We start from the raw sequence: 17,490 nt of genomic DNA, 5'->3' as shown, positions 1-17,490 counted from the left end.
ACCTGTTTTCTCATGGGGTTAGAGAGGCTACGGAGCAGAAGTGGACCCTGTGCGTCACTCGGGGCCCAGCTGGCAGGGAGCCTGGGCTGGCAGCCTGTGTGTGGCATCTGCCTCTACAATCCTAGTTTCTCCTCTCCTGACATGGCACCACCACGGGGCATGAGAAGCCAGCCTGGAAGGAACTTAGAGAAATGCGGAGCCACCAGTACCTGTGGCTGAGCGTGGCAGCGTGGACCCAGGGCCCCTGCAGGGCCAGGGCCCACCTGGGACGATCCTCAGTCCTGGGGTGCCCCCTCCTGGTTACTCTGGGAAATCATGCAAGTCAGACCTAGCCAGAGCAAAGACTCTGAAACCATTCTCCCACAGACACCCATGACTCAGGGGAAGAAACTGAGGCACAGTGGCCAGAACAGAGCAGGGGCCCAACACATACCGCCAAATGAATGAATGAATGAGCAAGCAGGTAAGTGAACTGTAGCAAGAAGACAACCAACAAGTGATCCTTTAAGGTATGACATAAAACCTACTAAACAACCAATATTTGTTGAGCGCTACCCACATGCCAGGTGCCCTGCCAGGTGCAGAGGGTGCCATGGTGAAAACGGCCTTCCAGTGTGGCCACTGATAGGAAACCATACCAATGGGCACCGGCATCCGCTGGGAGCCAGCTAAGCCCTGCTCAGAGACTGTCCCAGCTGAGCCACACAGATGACACCCACGCTCCCATAGGTGATGCTACTGCCCAAGGCCACTTGCTGGTAAGAATAGAGCCACTGAAATAGATGCCCTCGCCATCCCCCAGGCCCCCACCCGGAGGCCCATGAAGGACACCACAAGGGGCACAGTCACACTGGCTAATCCAGAGGCCACAGCATTCAGTGTACCCCAGAACAGATCTCCTGGGCACCTGCTATATTGCCCCCTTCCCTTCCTCCCTCTACTCATTGTCCAACTGTCCCCTGCATAGCCAGTGTCCCAGGCTTCCCTTCGGGGCCCTTCACAGATCACGAGCAGCACCCAGCAAACCCTGCCATGAAGGGCCGAGGCTCCCCACCCTGACCCCCAGTGAGGCTTTTGTTTATGAGCTTGTCAGTACCACAGCTCCCTACTCCTTTTTTTTTTTTTTTTTCTTGAGACGAGAGTTTCGCTCTGTTGCCCAGGCTCCAGTGAGGTGGCATGATCTCGACTCACTGCAAGCTCTGCCTCCCGGGTTCACTCCATTCTCCCGCGTCAGCCTCCCGAGTAGCTGGGACTATAGGCGCCGGCCACCTCGCCTGGCATTTTTTTTTTTTTTTTTTTTTTTTTTTGTATTTTTAGTAGAGACGGGGTTTCACCGTGTTAGCCAGGATGGTCTTGATCTCCTGACCTCATGATCCACCCGCCTCAGCCTCCCAAAGTGCTGGAATTACAGGCGTGAACCACTGCGCCCGGCCCCACAGCCCCCTACTCCTAATGGTGCACCCGGTGTTTGTGGACTACAGAAAAAGCCAAGGGGAGGAGATGGGGAAAAGCAAACTTGTACATTTTAGAAGAAAATATGGCAGAATATCTTCATGAGTCAGGGTAAAGAAAGATTCTCTTACACGGCACTCAAAAAAAAAAAAAAGTGCAGAGAAAAAAAACTGATGAAATTGACTACATTATTCAAATGAAAAACTGCTAGGGCCAGGCGCGGTGGCTCACGCCTATAATCCCAGCACTTTGGGAGGCCTAGGCAGGTGGATCATGAAGTCAGGAGTTCAAGATCAGCCTGGCCAACATAGAGAAACCCCATCTCTACTAAAAATACAAAAATTAGCTGGGCATGGTGGCGCATACCTGTACTCCCAGCTACTTGGGAGGCTGAGGCAGGTGAATCACTTGAATCTGGGAAGTGGAGGTTGTAGTGAGCTGAGACACACCACTGCCCTCCAGCCTGGGTGACAGAGCGAGACTCCGTCTCAGAAAAAGAAAGAAAAGAAAAAGAAAAGAAGAAAAGAAAAGAAAAGAAAAGAAAGAAGAACTGCTGCAGCAGTGAATCAACAAAGGCACAGTGAGAAGTAAAGAAAACAGCCTGGGAAATGATATTTGCAATGTAGGTAACCAACAAAGGGTTGGAATCCAGGATAAATTACACACTCCTTCAAATCAATAAGAAATGGAAAAACAACTCAGCAACAGAATGAACACACTCTCTCCAGAGGCACTGGGCAGGAGAGGAATCTGAGGAGGTGTCAGGCAGAGGGAAGATGTTTCCTCTCACCAGGACAGGGACAGTAGAGCCACATCACAGTGAAACACCATAGCACATCCATCAGGCTGAGATATGCCCCGGGCTCTCTGGAGGCGAGAGGCTGGGCTGGAAGCAGTTGCAATATCCAGCAAAGCTGAAGGCAAACACACATTCTCCCTGGTTCAGTGATGCCCTCCCTGGCAGAGGCCCTAGGGGACTCTCCTTCCAGGGTACCAGGAAGCTCTGGGCAGGAACAGCCATGGCACAATCCTTCTGCAGTACAGGAGTACAAACAATCAACAAGCCTGCCAGCCTGGGATGGGCGAGTGTACCGTGATACATTCAAACACCGGAACAATGTGCAGTGATGGAAATGAATGAAATACAGCCAGTGGCGCGACATGGATTCATCTCAAAATTTCTATAAATCTCTAATGTTGTTTAGGTTTTTTAAGGTTTTGGAAGTAGCAGAGGGATACGTACAGCGAGATCCACTTACATAGTTTTAAAACATGCAAAGCAAGATTATATATAGTCCGTATATAATTATATCTGTGATAAAATATGAAGATATGCATTTTGAGGACGTAGGCACCAAATTATTGGGGGCTCAAGGAAAGGCAGGGGGAAGAGTGCTCTGGGTAGGGGGAGGTTAACAGGGTGCTTAGACTGTACCTATGATTTCTTCAAATAAAAATGTCAAGCAAGTATAAAATATGGATGTAGAATGTGAAGATTTGGCAATGCTGGCTGGTGGTATCCATTGTTCCTTATCACCATCTCTGTACTTCTGTGAATGCCTTAAATAGTTCACAATCATTGTAAGAGGACTGGTTGAGAGCAGCAAGTCCCCTCTCTCCACACTCCAAGAATGAGCGGACAAGACCCTTGCTTATTCCTCAGGTTCCTCCATGGTGAGCACAGGGCATTCATTTAGCTCAACCCAGCACTGGTCCCCTGTGGATCACCCTAATAAACCAGGGGCTCTCAACCCTGGGGCACGTATGACTATCATTCAAGGTGCGTTTTCAGAAACATATGTGCAGGGCCCCACCCCCAGAGACTGATCCTGGTGGTCTGGGAGAGGGCCAGGGGCATGGTGGTATTTCTTTTTTTTTTTTTTTTTTTTTTTTTTGAGACGGAGTCTCACTCTGTCGCCCAGGCTGGAGTGCAGTGGCCGGATCTCAGCTCACTGCAAGCTCTGCCTCCCGGGTTCACGCCATTCTCCTGCCTCAGCCTCCCGAATAGCTGGGACTACAGGCGCCCGCCACCTCACCCGGCTAGTTTTTTGTATTTTTTAGTAGAGACGGGGTTTCACAGTGTTAGCCAGGATGGTCTCGATCTCCTGACCTCGTGATCCGCCTGTCTCGGCCTCCCAAAGTGCTGGGATTACAGGCTTGAGCCACCGCGCCCTGCCAACATGGTGGTATTTTTAAAAAACCATAGCCCTAACGTGCTCAACTCCCATCCCAGATCAACTGAAAGAAGATGTGCTTCAGGGGCCAAGCAACAATCCTGGACCCTCACGGGCTCTGCTCTGTTGGGCCTGCCTATCTGCACCTGATCCGGTAGTCATTTCTCTCTGAGCCTTAATCCAGGGAATGCTCATGCCTGGTTTTGAACGTTTACACTCCATCCTTTGGCAGGACGCTGAGCTATACACCAGGCCAGCGTTTCCACTTCATCCTCACTTCTGGCCTCTAAGGCAGGTACTTTAGACATGGGAAATAACCTGTCCCGGGCATACGGAGAGTGAGGGGAAGGGCAGAGGGAGCCCAGGTTCATCTGACTCCTGGGCTATGACATCTGTTTATCCACCTTGAGCTAAGGTATCCCCTTCACAGCCTCCTATCATGGCCCTTGAAATGATTCCCTCGTCTAAAAATACTCATTGCATCATGCGACTGGGCAGATATCAATCTGCCGTAAATCTTAACTCTCTAGCTGTGGTTACTGGGTAGCTGTTACCCCGGATGCCCCATCTGATCAGCGGTGCTGGTGGGCCAGGAACTGTATGCAACATTGCCTCTGGGGCAGGCCTTTTTTATCCCTTAAATGTGTGCTATGGTATTTCACAAAAGAAAACATTTACAGGATATCCCCTTTTAATCATCAGGGAAATATAAATTAAAACCAAAGTGAGATACTACTACACACCCACCAAAATAGCTAAAATAAAGAGACAGAAAAAAATCTACGATTGATGAGGATGTAAAGCACCTGGAACTCTCATATACTGCTAATGGAAGTATAAATTGGTACAAATATTTTATTTACATTTTTTTAGAGACAGGATCCTGCTACATTGCTCAGGTTGGAATACAGTGGTTATTCATAGTTGCGGTCCCATTACTGGTCGGCACAGGAGTTTTGACCTGCTGTGTTTCTGGTCTGGGCTGGTTCACCCCTCCTTAGGCAACTGGTGGTCCCCTATCTCAGGAGGTTGCCATATTGATGCCAAACAGTACAGACACCTGACTGGCATAGGGCACTACAGCCTAGAACTCCTAGGCTCAAGCAATACACCTGCTTCAGCCTCTTGGGTAGCTGGGACATGGCATGTGCCAGATGCAAATATTTTAGAAAACCATTGGGTAGTACCTTCTAAAAGCTGAACACAAACTTACCCAGGCCAGCCATTCTCTTCTTGGGTATGTTTTGAAATAAATGCGTATACATATCCATCAAAAGACATTTATAGCCACTCTATTCTTGGTAGCCATAAGCTAGAAACAACTCAGATGTCCATCAGCAACGGAATGGGTAAGTAAACTGTTGTATACTCACATAGTGTAAATACCATACTCAGCATTAACCAGCAAAAATCAGTAATACATACCACATGTAAATCTCAGAAATAAAATGTTAAGCAAAAGTAGCTACAAGCAAGATATTACAAGCTGTATGTTTCCATTTATATAAAGTTCTAAAAGGGGCATCATCTATAGTCTTATAACTGTTTATCATTGGTAAGGGTAATACCCAGTATGAGCATGTGGGAAGTTTCTGGAGAGGTGGTAAATATTCTACATGTCTTGATTGGGGTGGCAGTTACACGACATGTTCACTCACAACAATTTAACCAAATGTTTGTTTAATATATGTGCTTGTCTTTTCTTTCTTTTTCTTTTCTTTTTTTTTTTTTTTTTTTTTTGTCTTGAGACAGAGTCTTGCACTGTCCCCTGGGCTAGAGTGCAATGGCATGATCTTGGCTCACTGCAACCTCTGCCTCCCAGGTTCAAGCAATTCTTCTGCCTCAGCCTCTTAAGTAGCTGGGACTACAGGTGCACACCACCACACCTGGCTAATTTTTGTATTTTTAGTAGAGACAAGGTTTTACCATATTGGCCAGGCTGGTGTCGAACTCCTGACCACATGATCTGCCTGCCTCGGCCCCCCAAAGTGCTGGGATTACAGGCGTGAGCCATCGCACCCAGTGGATATGTACTTTTCTAATATGTATGTTGTAATTTAATAAAAAGTTGATGATCTACACCCTGGTACATATGTGACCTGGAGAGGAGACCGATGGACAACTTGAGTGCCCAGCAGATCTGTGTGCAGGACGCAAGCCTACCTCTAGGCACCTGGACCAGCTGCATGTATGCCTTGTACAGGTTCCCCCGGCAGACTGGGCTGAGGTCATTCAGCAGGAAGGACAGGGCAAGGACGATGTCGTGCTCTAGAAAGGCGTATCTGGGGAAGGGAGGGTGGATAGTGACATAAGTGAGACCATGCCCTGAGAGGCTCAAATAAGAAGGATCAGGGTCCCTGCTGGAATCTGATCCATGCTATCTGGGGTAGACCACATTCCTCTGGCTTTGTGGGAGCAGACAAAGGCTACAGGTGCATGACCCATCTCACCTGAACCTCCAGGGGAGCGAACTCAGCAGGCCCAGCCCACCTTGGCCCCTTGTTCTTCTGGTCTCCCTTGCCGCCACATCTATGTACACCAGTTATGCTTGTCATTATCATTATACAAGTTCAGTAAATATTAGGCAAGGTCAATTAGATGCGAAGAGGGTTTTCTTTTTCAAGTTTTATTTTTTATTTTTTTTTATTTTTTTTTTTGAGACGGAGTCTTGCTCTGTCGCCCAGGCTGGAGTGCAGTGGCGTGATCTCCACTCACTGCAAGCTCCGCCTTCCGGGTTCACACCATTCTCCTGCCTCAGCCTCCCATGTAGCTGGGACTACAGGCGTCTGCCACCGCACCCGGCTAGTTTTTTTTGTATTTTTAGTAGAGACGGAGTTTCACCTTGTTAGCCAGGATAGTCTCGATCTCCTGACCTCATGATCCACCCTTCTCGGCCTCCCAAAGTGCTGGGATTACAGGCGTGAGCCACCGCGCCCAGCCTCAAATTTTCTTATGAGAAAAAGTTGAATGCTTTGAAAGGACTCAAAATTGAGCCTCAAAAAAAAAAAAAAAAAAAAAAAAAAAAGAGATGATTGGCCAGGCGCAGTGGCTCACACTTGTAATCCCAGCACCTTGGGAGGCCGAGGTAGATAGATCAGTTGAGGTCAGGAGTTCGAGACCAGCCTGACCAACATGGCAAAACCCCATCTCTACTAAAAATACAAAAATCAGCCAGACATGGTGGCACATGCCTGTAATCCCAGCTACTCAGAAGGCTGGGGCACAAGAATTACTTGAGCCCAGGAAGTAGAGGTTGCAGTGAGCTGTGATTGCGCCACTGCACTCCAGCCTGGGTGATAGAATGAGACTGTCTCAAAAAAGACAAAAAAAAGAGATGATTGTAAAAGATTCTAGATGGCTCACACCTAACCCCAGTGCTTTGGGAGACTAAGGTAGGAGAATCTCTTGGACTAGGAGTTTAAGACCAGCCTGGGCAACATGGTGAGACCTCATCCCTACCTAAAATGTTAAAAGTTCAGCCAGACTTGGTGGTGTGTGCCTGTGTTCCCAGCTACTCAGTCGGCTAAGGTAGGAGGATCATTTGAGCCTAGGAGTTTGAGCCTGCAGTGAACTAGGATTGTGCCACTAAAATCCAGCATGGATGACAGAGCTAGATCTTATCTCTTAAAAAATAAAAAGATTCTAGAAGGGTTTTGCATGCAGACTATTTCATTAATGTCTTTGAGTTCTTGCTCTACTTTAAAGAAACCAAAGCTGCAAATCAGATGATGTTATGAGTATGGTTTAAGAAAAAAAAAAGGCCGGGCGCAGTGGCTCAAGCCTGTAATCCCAGCACTTTGGGAGGCCGAGACGGGCGGATCACAAGGTCGGGAGATCGAGACCATCCTGGCTAACACAGTGAAACCCCGTCTCTACTAAAAAATGCAAAAAAACTAGCCGGGCGAGTTGGCGGGCGCCTGTAGTCCCAGCTACTAGGGAGGCTGAGGTAGGAGAATGGCGTAAACCCGGGAGGCGGAGCTTGCAGTGAGCTGAGATCCGGCCACTGCACTCCAGCCTGGGCGACAGAGCGAGACTCCATCTCAAAAAAAAATTTTTTTTTTAATTAAAAAAAAGAAAAAAAAGAGGCCGGGCGCGGTGGCTCAAGCCTGTAATCCCAGCACTTTGGGAGGCCGAGACGGGCGGATCACGAGGTCAAGAGATCGAGACCATCCTGGCTAACATGGTGAAACCCCGTCTCTACTAAAAAATACAAAAAAACTAGCCGGGCGAGGTGGCCGGCGCCTGCAGTCCCAGCTACTCGGGAGGCTGAGGCAGGAGAATGGCGTGAACCCGAGAAGCGGAGCTTGCAGTGAGCTGAGATCCGGCCACTGCACTCCAGCCCCGGCAACAGAGTGAGACTCCCTCTCAAAAAAAAAAAAAAAAAGAAAAAAGAAAAAAAGAAAAAATATATATATACACGATAGGAAACACCAACCAGTGGTCTCATATTCAACAAAAAGCCTGGGTCCCACATGGGGATTGGTGAATGCCTAATGCCTTATCATATGTGTTTTGGGTTAAAATGAACGATTTAAAGGAAACCATTTCTTCGGTTCCTTGCTTTGTAATCATTTATTTTGATTAACCAACTGACTGTTGGGCCTGAATGCATCTGAAAGAGGCCTTCTGAGGTGACATCTGTCAGGGCTGGGTCCAGGAATGAATGACAATGCATGTGCAAGCCCCTCAGCCAAGTGGCCATAGGAAGTGCCCAACCAGCTGTGCCACTGCAGCACTGGTCACAATTCCACTTATCATGTGTTTTGAATCGTCCTGGAAGAAGAAAGTCACCGTGGGACACACAAGTTGCAGGGGTCTTCCCGTGGGGGCCTCCTTGGTCAGTGCCTAGTCACCCACTCCATGTCTCTCGTGCTTTGAAAGTCAGTTGTGTGGCAGGGCGCGGTGGCTCACGCCTGTAATCCCAGCACTTTGGGAGGCTGAGGCAGGCGGATCACGAGGTCAGTAGATCGAGACCATCGTGGCTAACACAGTGAAACCCCGTCTCCACTAAAAAATACAAAAAATTAGCTTGGCGTGGTCGCGGGCGCCTGTAGTCCCTGCTGCTCCGGAGGCTGAAGCAGGGGAATGGCGTAAACCCGGGAGGCAGAGCTTACAGTGAGTCAAGATGGCGGCACCGCACTCCAGCCTGGGCGACAGAGCAAGACTCAGTCTTAAAAAAAAAAAAAATCACCACTGACCTCAAGGGAAATTTAAAAGTTGGCCACATTTCTGAGAACGCTGAAGGAGTGCATGTGCCAGGCCCTTATCTTTTTTTTTTTTTTTTTTTTTTTTTTTGAGACAGAGTCTCGCTCTGTCGCCCAGGCTGGAGTGCAGTGACCGGATCTCAGCTCACTGCAAGCTCCGCCTCCCGGGTTTACGCCATTCTCCTGCCTCAGCCTCCCAAGTAGCTGGGACTACAGGCGCCCGCCACCTCGCCCGGCTAGTTTTTTGTATTTTTTAGTTGAGATGGGGTTTCACCATGTTAGCCAGGATGGTCTCGATCTCCTGACCTCCTGATCCGCCCGTCTCGGCCTCCCAAAGTGCTGGGATTACAGGCTTGAGCCACCGCGCCCGGCCACCAGGCCCTTATCAGGTCCTTGGTCAGGGATGGTCACTTCACCACGTCTTCCTGCCTTGCTAATGTGGGCACAGCCAGGACCCCTGGCTTAGGCACTCCAGGTTCTGCTACACAAATCCTTACTACCATTCGTTTTAAGTAGGTTGTTGTAAAAGTAATCGTGGTTTTTGCCATTACTTTTAATTGCAAAAGCGCAATTACTTTTGCACTAACCTAATAATTGCTCAGGCTTCAAGGACCTGTCCTCTCAGCATCCGTCCCCCCTCACTGGGGGTTACTATCTAATGTTCATATCAGGTCCAGAAAAGTGGGGAGGAAAAAAACAGCAGGAAAAGTGACTTGATCCTGTGTGCCCCTAACCTTTTAAAGTACCTTGCCTGGGTCATCTAAGATCTGCAGAGTGAGGCTGGGATCAGGAGTGTTGCCCAGATTACAGAGCAGGAAAGCGGGGGCCCCCCAAAAGGCTGGGGCTTGTGCCCTGACTTCGCCAGTCTGTCTGCAGTGCCAGCCTGCCCTTTTTGGTACAAAGCATGTGAATTAAGGTGCTAGCCATGGTACCACCTCCACATACACACACACATACGGTTCACACAAGGCCGGGGCTACACACAGGATCAGCCACCAAGGCAATGAGAGCTTGGGGACTGGCAGGGCTGAGTGACTTTGGGTTTTGTGAGATGCCCTGGCACTCCTGAAATGATTTGAAGCCTCTCTGAATGGCTACCTGTTTACACCAAACAACCCCCAAGGCAGTCAGCACCTTGCCTTTCTTGTCTTTTCTTCTTTCTGGGCCTGTGCACACTGGGCAGTGGCCGCTTTATCCAAAAGACCTGGGCCAGGGCTTGGGGGGTGTTTGTGATGTGGGGTTCTGTATTTTTGGGGGGTGGGGATGGGGCTGGTGGGGAGAAGTTCCAGTGAAAACCAGAAAACCTCCTAAACAAATTCTAAAAGAGCTGTTAACACTGGGGTTTTGTTTTGAATACAAAGTAAAACTATTGATCACTGGTGAAGAGGGTGAGCCGAGCTGATGTGGGAAAGCCCCTCCAACCACGTCCACCCTGTTGCCCCAACACCTAACTAAAATACTCTATGAAATCTTTTTTAAGTGTAAAATGTGAAGCTGTGCTGGTCAGGCGTGGTGGCTCACGCCTGTAATCCCAGCACTTTGGGAGGTCGAGACGGGTGGATCATGAGGTCAGGAGATCGAGACCATCCTGGCTAACACGATGAAACCCCATCTCTACTAAAAATACAAAAAATTAGCAGGGCGTGGTGGCGGGCGCCTGTAGTCCCAGCTACTCGGGAGGCTGAGGCGGGAGAATGGCGTGAACCCAGGAGGCGGAGCCTGCAGTGAGCCGAGATCATGTCACTGCACTCCAGCCTGGGTGACAGAGCAAGACCCCACCTCAAAAAAAAAAAAAAAGAAAAACTGAAGCTGTGCTTACACAGGAAAAGGACACTTGCAGGTGCCAGAAACCAAGAACCCAGTCATCATGAACAGGAAGTGAGGCCACCAGCCCAGACCAGATACGCACTTTGACGCTGTTATTTTACCACCTTCACAGGGACAGGAGCCAAAGCCACAGGCCCTGTGGGGATCTGGGTTGGGGAACTGGGCTCTCTGTAAAAAGCTAAGAAATGGCAAAATTGTTGCAGAGGTAAGATCTGAACTTTCTTCCCACCTTGAAAGTGGGAAACTCAGCTGGGTGCAGTGGCTCACGCCTGTAATCCCAGCATCTTGGGAGGCCGAAGCAGGCAGATCACTTGAGGCCAGGAGTTCGAAACCAAGCTGGCCAACATGGTGAAACCTGTCTCTGCTAAAAATACAAAAATTAGCTGAGCGTGATGACACATGCCTGTAGTCCCAGCTACTCGGGAGGCTGAGGCACAAGAATTGCTTGAACCCGGAGAGGCAGAGGCTGCAGTGAGCTGAGATGGTGCCACTGTACTCCAGCCTGGGCGACAGAGTGAAAGACTGTCTCAAAAAAGAAAGAAAAGAAAAAGAAAGAGAGAGAGACAGAGAGGGAGAGAGAGAGAGAGAGGAGAGCTCAGAGCTCAGAACTAACATAAAATAAATAAAAATTAGTCTGGAACAGAGGGTCCCATAAGATCCACACAGAGGCAACCCAAACCACCCCACAGAGTCCTGCTCTGGCTAAATAGAAGCCCCTCTAAAAACTGATGCTGCAGACAAAACTCCAGAGCACTCTACGCAGCTCAAGGGCATCATCCACCCAGGGGAGAAGTGCGGCTGGCAAGCGTCACACTGGTTTCCAGAACAGCATCCCACCTGCCCACGCTATGGCTCGCCGTGATGTAGAGCACCTCAGTGGTCTTTATCCGCACCATGCTGTTGCTATCCTTCAGCAAAACTTTCAGGTTCTCCATACAGCCTACAAAAAACAAACAAACAAACAAACAAACCCTTGAATGTTTGCCAGTCTCAGAAACCAACTAACCCAGAAGTCGATAAGTGGGCCAGTTGGGACAGGAATATACCAGAGGTTCTGCTGCTTTGGGGCACTGGGGAATCATGTTGGTTATGCAGCATTTTGGAGTCACTGAAGAGGCTCATGTCTCATCCAACCCTCCTTGTGATTCTCCCTGCACACTTCGTACCAGTGCCTTCTCACAAAGTCTGCCATGAGATTAAGAAAATGGGCTTTGTCATTTCTTTGACCCCAGGAGAGGTATGGGGTCAAATTACAACACTGTGTCAAACTAGTCACATGACCTTGAGTGGGTTACACCTAGGGATGCCAGATTTAGCCAATAAAAATCCAGCTTTGTCTGGGCATGGTGGCTCATGCCTGTAATCCCAGCACTTTGGGAGGCTGAGGCAAGCAGATCACCTGAGGTCAGGAGCTCAAGTCCAGCCTGGCCAACATGGTGAAACCCCATCTCTACAAAAATACAAAAATTAGCCAGGCATGATGGCAGGTGCCTGTAGTCCCAGCTACTCAGGAGGCTGAGGCAGGAGAATCACTTGAACCCAAGAGGCGGAGCTTTCAGTGAGCCATGACAGTGCCACTGCACTCCAGCCAGGGCAACAGAGGGAGATTCCATCTCAAAAAATAATAATAAATAAATAAATACAAATTCAGCTTGATTTATTTATTGGGCAAACCTAGACTTAAATCCTTCTCTGAATCATGCTTTTCTTATCTCTGGGTTGAGAATGGACTCTCCTTTGTAGGTGGCCTTTCTGAGGATTAAGATAAGCCAGGCTGGGTGTGGTGGCTCACACCTATAATCCCAAAACTTTGGAGGCTGACCTGGGAGAATCAATTGAGGCCAAGAGTTCAAGAACAGCCTGGGCAACATAGCAAGATCTTGTTTATTAAAAAAAATTTAAAAATTAGTCAGGCATGGTGGTACATGCTTGTAGTCCTAGTTACTCAGGAAGCTGAAGCAGGAGGATCTCTTGAGCCCAAGATTTCAAGGTTACAATGAGCTATGATTCTGCCACTGCACTCCAGCCTGGGAGATGGCAAGACTCTGCCTCAATAAACAAATATTTTTTAAAAAGAACCTGGGCACTGCGCCTATAGTGGAACTGGCCTGGAGTCAGGTTCAAACAATAGCAACCCTTATTACTGAAGTTCTACCCAGTGTCCGAAGCCATGCTAGGACCCCAGTCATGGTAACCTGTACTGTGTCACACTCACCTATGCTCATGGCCTTGTAGATACACTCGGGGTCATGCATGAGGTCACACAGGGCCATGAGGGCTTTCTGCCTCGTCTGGAGGTCCTCTGACTGCAGCTCCTCCTTCAGCTTGGGCAGGGCCCGATGGCCATAGGCAGTAGTAATCTGGGTAGCATTAATGTTAACAGGAAACTCCATGGAGTTCTGGGAATGGGCCATCTTTCCCCAACTACAGAGGCCTTTCCAAATGAAGTTCTGCAGAAACCACTCACTAAAAGAAACCAAAAAGCTGTCATTATTTCTACTATGATTTAAAAGCTACTTCTCATTTGATCCTCCAAACTGTGAGGGCAGGCAAATGGGTATTTTTACTTTCATTTTACAGATGAGCAAACTGAGGCTGACAGCAATGAAGAGGTTTGCTCAAAGTCCCAGTGAAGGTAAGTAGCAGCCCAAACTGCAAACTCCAGAGCCCCCCCCCCCCCCCCACACACACACACACAATAGTGCTTCACAGAAGAAACCACTGATACTTTCATCTGGATCTTCAGTCAAAGGCATTAAAGGACAAAACAAACCGAACAAGCAAACTCCAAAATGGTCACTCTGTTTAGTGCTTATCTTGTGCCAGCAATAAGTAGTACCCAACTCAACTACCCCATAAGGAGGGGGCTTGTTTTATCCATATTTTACAAATGAGGAAACTGAGGTTCTGGCCAAGGAGCTTACTGGAGGCTGTGAAAATGGTAAGACTAGGAGCAAATGTTGAAATCTGGGTCTAGCTCATTCACTGCCAGGAACCCATATTCAGATGCTTCTGACACATTCATGAAAAGGAATTAACATTAAAAGGTGATTTATGGGCCGGGCACGGTGGCTCAAGCCTGTAATCCCAGCACTTTGGGAGGCCGAGGCAAGCGGATCATGAGGTCAGGAGATCGAGACCATCCTGGCAAACATGGTGAAACCCTGTCTCTACTAAAAATACAAAAAAACTAGCCGGGCGTGGCAGTGGGCGCCTGTAGTCCCAGCTGTTCGGGAGGCTGAGGCAGGAGAATGGCCTGAGTCCAGGAGGCGGAGGTTGCAGTGAGCCAAGATCGCACTACTGTACTCCAGCCGGGGCGACAGAGCGAGACTCCGTCTCAAAAAAAATAAATAAAAATAAAAATAAAATTAAAAAGGCGATTTATGGCCAGGCGCGGGGACTCACACCTGTAATCCCAACACTTTAGGAGGCCCAAGGTGGGTGGATCACAAGGTCTAGAGATCGAGACCATCCTGGTCAACATGCTGAAACCCCGTCTCTACTAAAACTACAAAAATTAGCTGGGCGTGGTGGCATGTGCCTGTAGTCCCAGCTACTCAAGAGGCTGAGGCAGGAGAATCGCTTGAACTCGGGAGGGGGAGGTTCCAGTGAGCCAAGATCGCAACACTGCACTCCAGCCTGGCAACAAAGCAAGACTCCGTCTCAAAAAAGAAAAAAAAAAGGTGATTTACTTTTATTACAGACACACACACACACACTTTCAGCAACTATGGGCAGTGTAGGTTAGTAGTTAAGAACTGGCTCCAGATTCAGGCCATGGGTGACCCTTGGCAAGTTTCTTCCTCTATCTGTGTCTTTCTGCAGCTTCAAAGGAGAGATGATAACAGTACCTCCTTCCCTGCCTCCCAGAATTGTCAAATTAACGAATACATGTAAGCCTGTCATACCAGGGCTTCAGATATGTTGGCTGTGGTTATTACTATGGTTGTTATCATGGTTAGTAGAATGGACAGGCCCCAGGCCTGTAGGAATCTACTCCAGTAAAAGGTAAGCCAGATGCTCACGCGGAACACCAGATGACAACAGTAGAAGTGGGGGCCGGGCTGGGAGGGAGGTGGCCATGTTTGAGTTGAGCTCCCTTCGCAGGAACGGTGGGCGCTGGAGAAGGGGCGTGGGCTGGGAGAGTCCAGCCGGAGACAAAAGTGCGTGATTTTGAGTGTGGGGACAGGGCCCTGTGTGAATGGGACTGGGTGGGTCACTGGGCTCCCCGTTCCCGGGCCCCTAGCCCACCGCCGTCGCCTCACCTGCCTCCGCAGCCCTTTCTGCTTCCAGTAGCGCGTGCCAGTGGCCAACCTATTCAGTTGCCAGGCGACATCGTTGCCAGGCGACTCCGGTAGCGTCCCCAGTGCCTCTGTCTACATACTCAGAGCCCACTGCGCAGGCGCAAACAGCCCAAGGCTGCGGCCGGCTGCAAAGCCGGATCATTTACAGGGTTGCTGTGGGGACCAAAGCAGCTCAGCTTTGTTCAAAGTACAGAAGGGAAGGGAAGTGACTTATTTACGCCCTTCTCTGTACTGGGTACTTTGCACGCCTCTGATCCTCAGAGTAAATTCATAAGATGGCAACATCTAGTTTAGGGACAAGAACCTCAGAGCAGTTCAGTTGTTTCTCCAATTTTTTTTTTGACGGAGTTTCGCTCTTTCGCCCAGGCTGGAGTGCAGTGGCGCGATCTTGACTGCAACCTCCGCTCTACTCCTCGCCATGCACTCCCCCAACCCGGGTGCAAGTGATTCTCCTGCCTAAGCCTCCCAAGTAGCTGGAATTATAGGTGCCTGCCACCACACCCGGCTAATTTTTGAATTTTTAGTAGAGACAGGGTTTCGCCATTTTGGCCAGGCTGGTCTCGAACTCCTGACCTCAGGTGATCCACCCGCCTCGGCCTCCCAAAATGCTAGGATTACAGGCGTGAGCCACTGCACTCAGCCAGTTTCCCCCAAATTACACAGGCCTGCTCTCAGTACCGCCTAGCCCTGCCCATGCCCCTTGCTTTGCAGACTGACCTCCTGGTAATGACAAAGGTTAGCTCCTGCAGTGGACCCAACACACTGCTGGCCGGTGTGGCTGTTCTCAAAAGCAAGCCAGACCCAGCCACCACCTGCATAAAACCCTCCATGGCTCCCCACTGGTCTCAGGGCTGAATCCAAACTCCTAGCCTAGTGCCGAAGTCCCTGGGTGATGGCCTCCTCCAGCCATGCTAGACTCTCTCTTAATCCCTCAAATGCCACCTCGCTCCTGAAGCCTGAGTGCCCTGTAACACTAATTATTACCTCTTTGTCCTTCAGGATGCAACTTGGTGAACACTTCTTCCATGAAACCTTCCTTCTTCCTGAAGGAGTGAAGTATGCGCCATCCCAAAATATGCTGGATTGGTATATTGACCATTCTGAGTTGACAACATTGGAAAAATAGTAGCCTCAGAAAGGGCTAGCTGGGCCAGGCGCAGTGGCTCATACCTGTAATCCCAGCACTTTGGGAGGCTGAAGGGGGAGAATTACCTGAACCAAAGAGTTGGAGGTTACAGTGAGATATGATCACACTACTGCACCCCAGCCTGGGTGACAGAGTGAGACCTCAACTCTAAAATAAATCAATAAATAAATATAATTTTTTAAAAAAGATACAAGAAAAGGCAAACAGATATGCTTCTTTCTGCATTCAGCAAGCCATAAAGATTCCTCTAGGAGGGGTACCCTCGCTGTACCAGGGCAAGAAAATAGCCCTTATCAGTTGAGACTAAAAATTGGGGACTGCAATGAACCTGAATAAATATACTTAACCCTGTCTTCCACTAGGTTTACGCCCCTCATATTATCTCCTAGTGAATCCCCTAGAATTTACTGCCCCTAGCCAGATCCCCTTTGTCCTGTCATTTCTTCTCAAATTTGTCATCCTTTGTCTAAAAAGTATAAAAGCATCTCGCTTTGGCCACTTCTCCAGACCTCACTCTGGTAAAGATCCCCATGCACATGTAAAACTAATAACATTTGTATGCTTTTCTCTTGCTAATCTGCCTGGTGTCAATTTGGTTTCTAGATCTAAGCAAAGAGCCCACTTAAGAGCTAAAGGAGGGCGGGGGCCAGGTGCCGTGGCTTACACCTGCAATCCCAACACCTTGGGAAGCCAAGGCGGGCGGATCACATGAGGCCAGGAGTTCGAAACCAGCCTGGCACACATGCAAAACCCTGTCTCTACTAAAAAAATTAGCCAAGCATGGTTGGTGCACACCTGTGGTCCCAGCTACTCGGGAGGCTGAGGCAGGAGAATCGCTTGAGCCGGGAGGCGGAGATTGCAGTGAGCCAATATCACGCCACTGCACTCTAGCCTGGGCGACAGAGTGAGACTCCATCTCCAAAAAAAAAAAAAAAAAAAAAAACGAGCTAAAGGAGGGATTCAAGGTGATCTAGCTCCTGTCAAATCCCCAAATCCAAATTAGTAAGTGATCCCACAGCTTAACCTTCCCTTCTCATAAATCCCATTGGCACACTCCCCCTAATTCTCTATTTACTTCTCTGCCTCCCGCAGCAGACTCCAGTTTCCCTGAGGGTGGACACCATGTCCGTTCTGTTTCCTTGTCTCCCCAGTGCTAGGCATATACCAGGAAGATTTCAGTACGTTAATGAATGATTAATGGACTTGAATCAAGCTTTACAATATAAAAGCACTTTCACCATCTCATGTGATCCGTTGAAATAGATAGTTGCGTTTATTTTATAGTTGAGTAAACTGAGGTGCGGAAGGTGGAACAACTCACCTAAGTTTACCTCCTAAGCCTCAGCCTTAGCAGTGAAACTCACTAAAAGACATTAAACAGA

The 17,490-nt window shown here is 48.9% G+C and overlaps 1 protein-coding gene and 1 pseudogene across 1 annotated transcript in view; both read right to left on the bottom strand.

Annotated features, from left to right (window-relative positions):
* Positions 1 to 15,028, bottom strand: part of RSPH14 (radial spoke head 14 homolog) — an 83,641-nt gene extending 68,613 nt beyond the window's left edge. The window contains exons 1-4 of the mRNA XM_010376300.2: positions 14,923 to 15,028; positions 12,873 to 13,123; positions 11,495 to 11,597; positions 5,790 to 5,908 (exon numbers count right to left, since the gene is read on the bottom strand). Coding sequence (XP_010374602.2) covers positions 5,790 to 5,908; positions 11,495 to 11,597; positions 12,873 to 13,071 — 421 coding nt within the window. The 5' untranslated portion in view covers positions 13,072 to 13,123; positions 14,923 to 15,028. The remainder of the gene's footprint in view (positions 1 to 5,789; positions 5,909 to 11,494; positions 11,598 to 12,872; positions 13,124 to 14,922) is intronic.
* Positions 10,104 to 10,169, bottom strand: LOC115893037 (annotated as a pseudogene).
* Positions 15,029 to 17,490: the final 2,462 nt, after the last annotated feature.

This window comes from Rhinopithecus roxellana, chromosome 13 (genome assembly GCF_007565055.1).
Source record: "Rhinopithecus roxellana isolate Shanxi Qingling chromosome 13, ASM756505v1, whole genome shotgun sequence".
Taxonomy (NCBI): domain Eukaryota; kingdom Metazoa; phylum Chordata; class Mammalia; order Primates; family Cercopithecidae; genus Rhinopithecus; species Rhinopithecus roxellana.
Note: the sequence above shows the minus strand (reverse complement) of the source record. Positions and strands in the feature narration are given on the sequence as shown.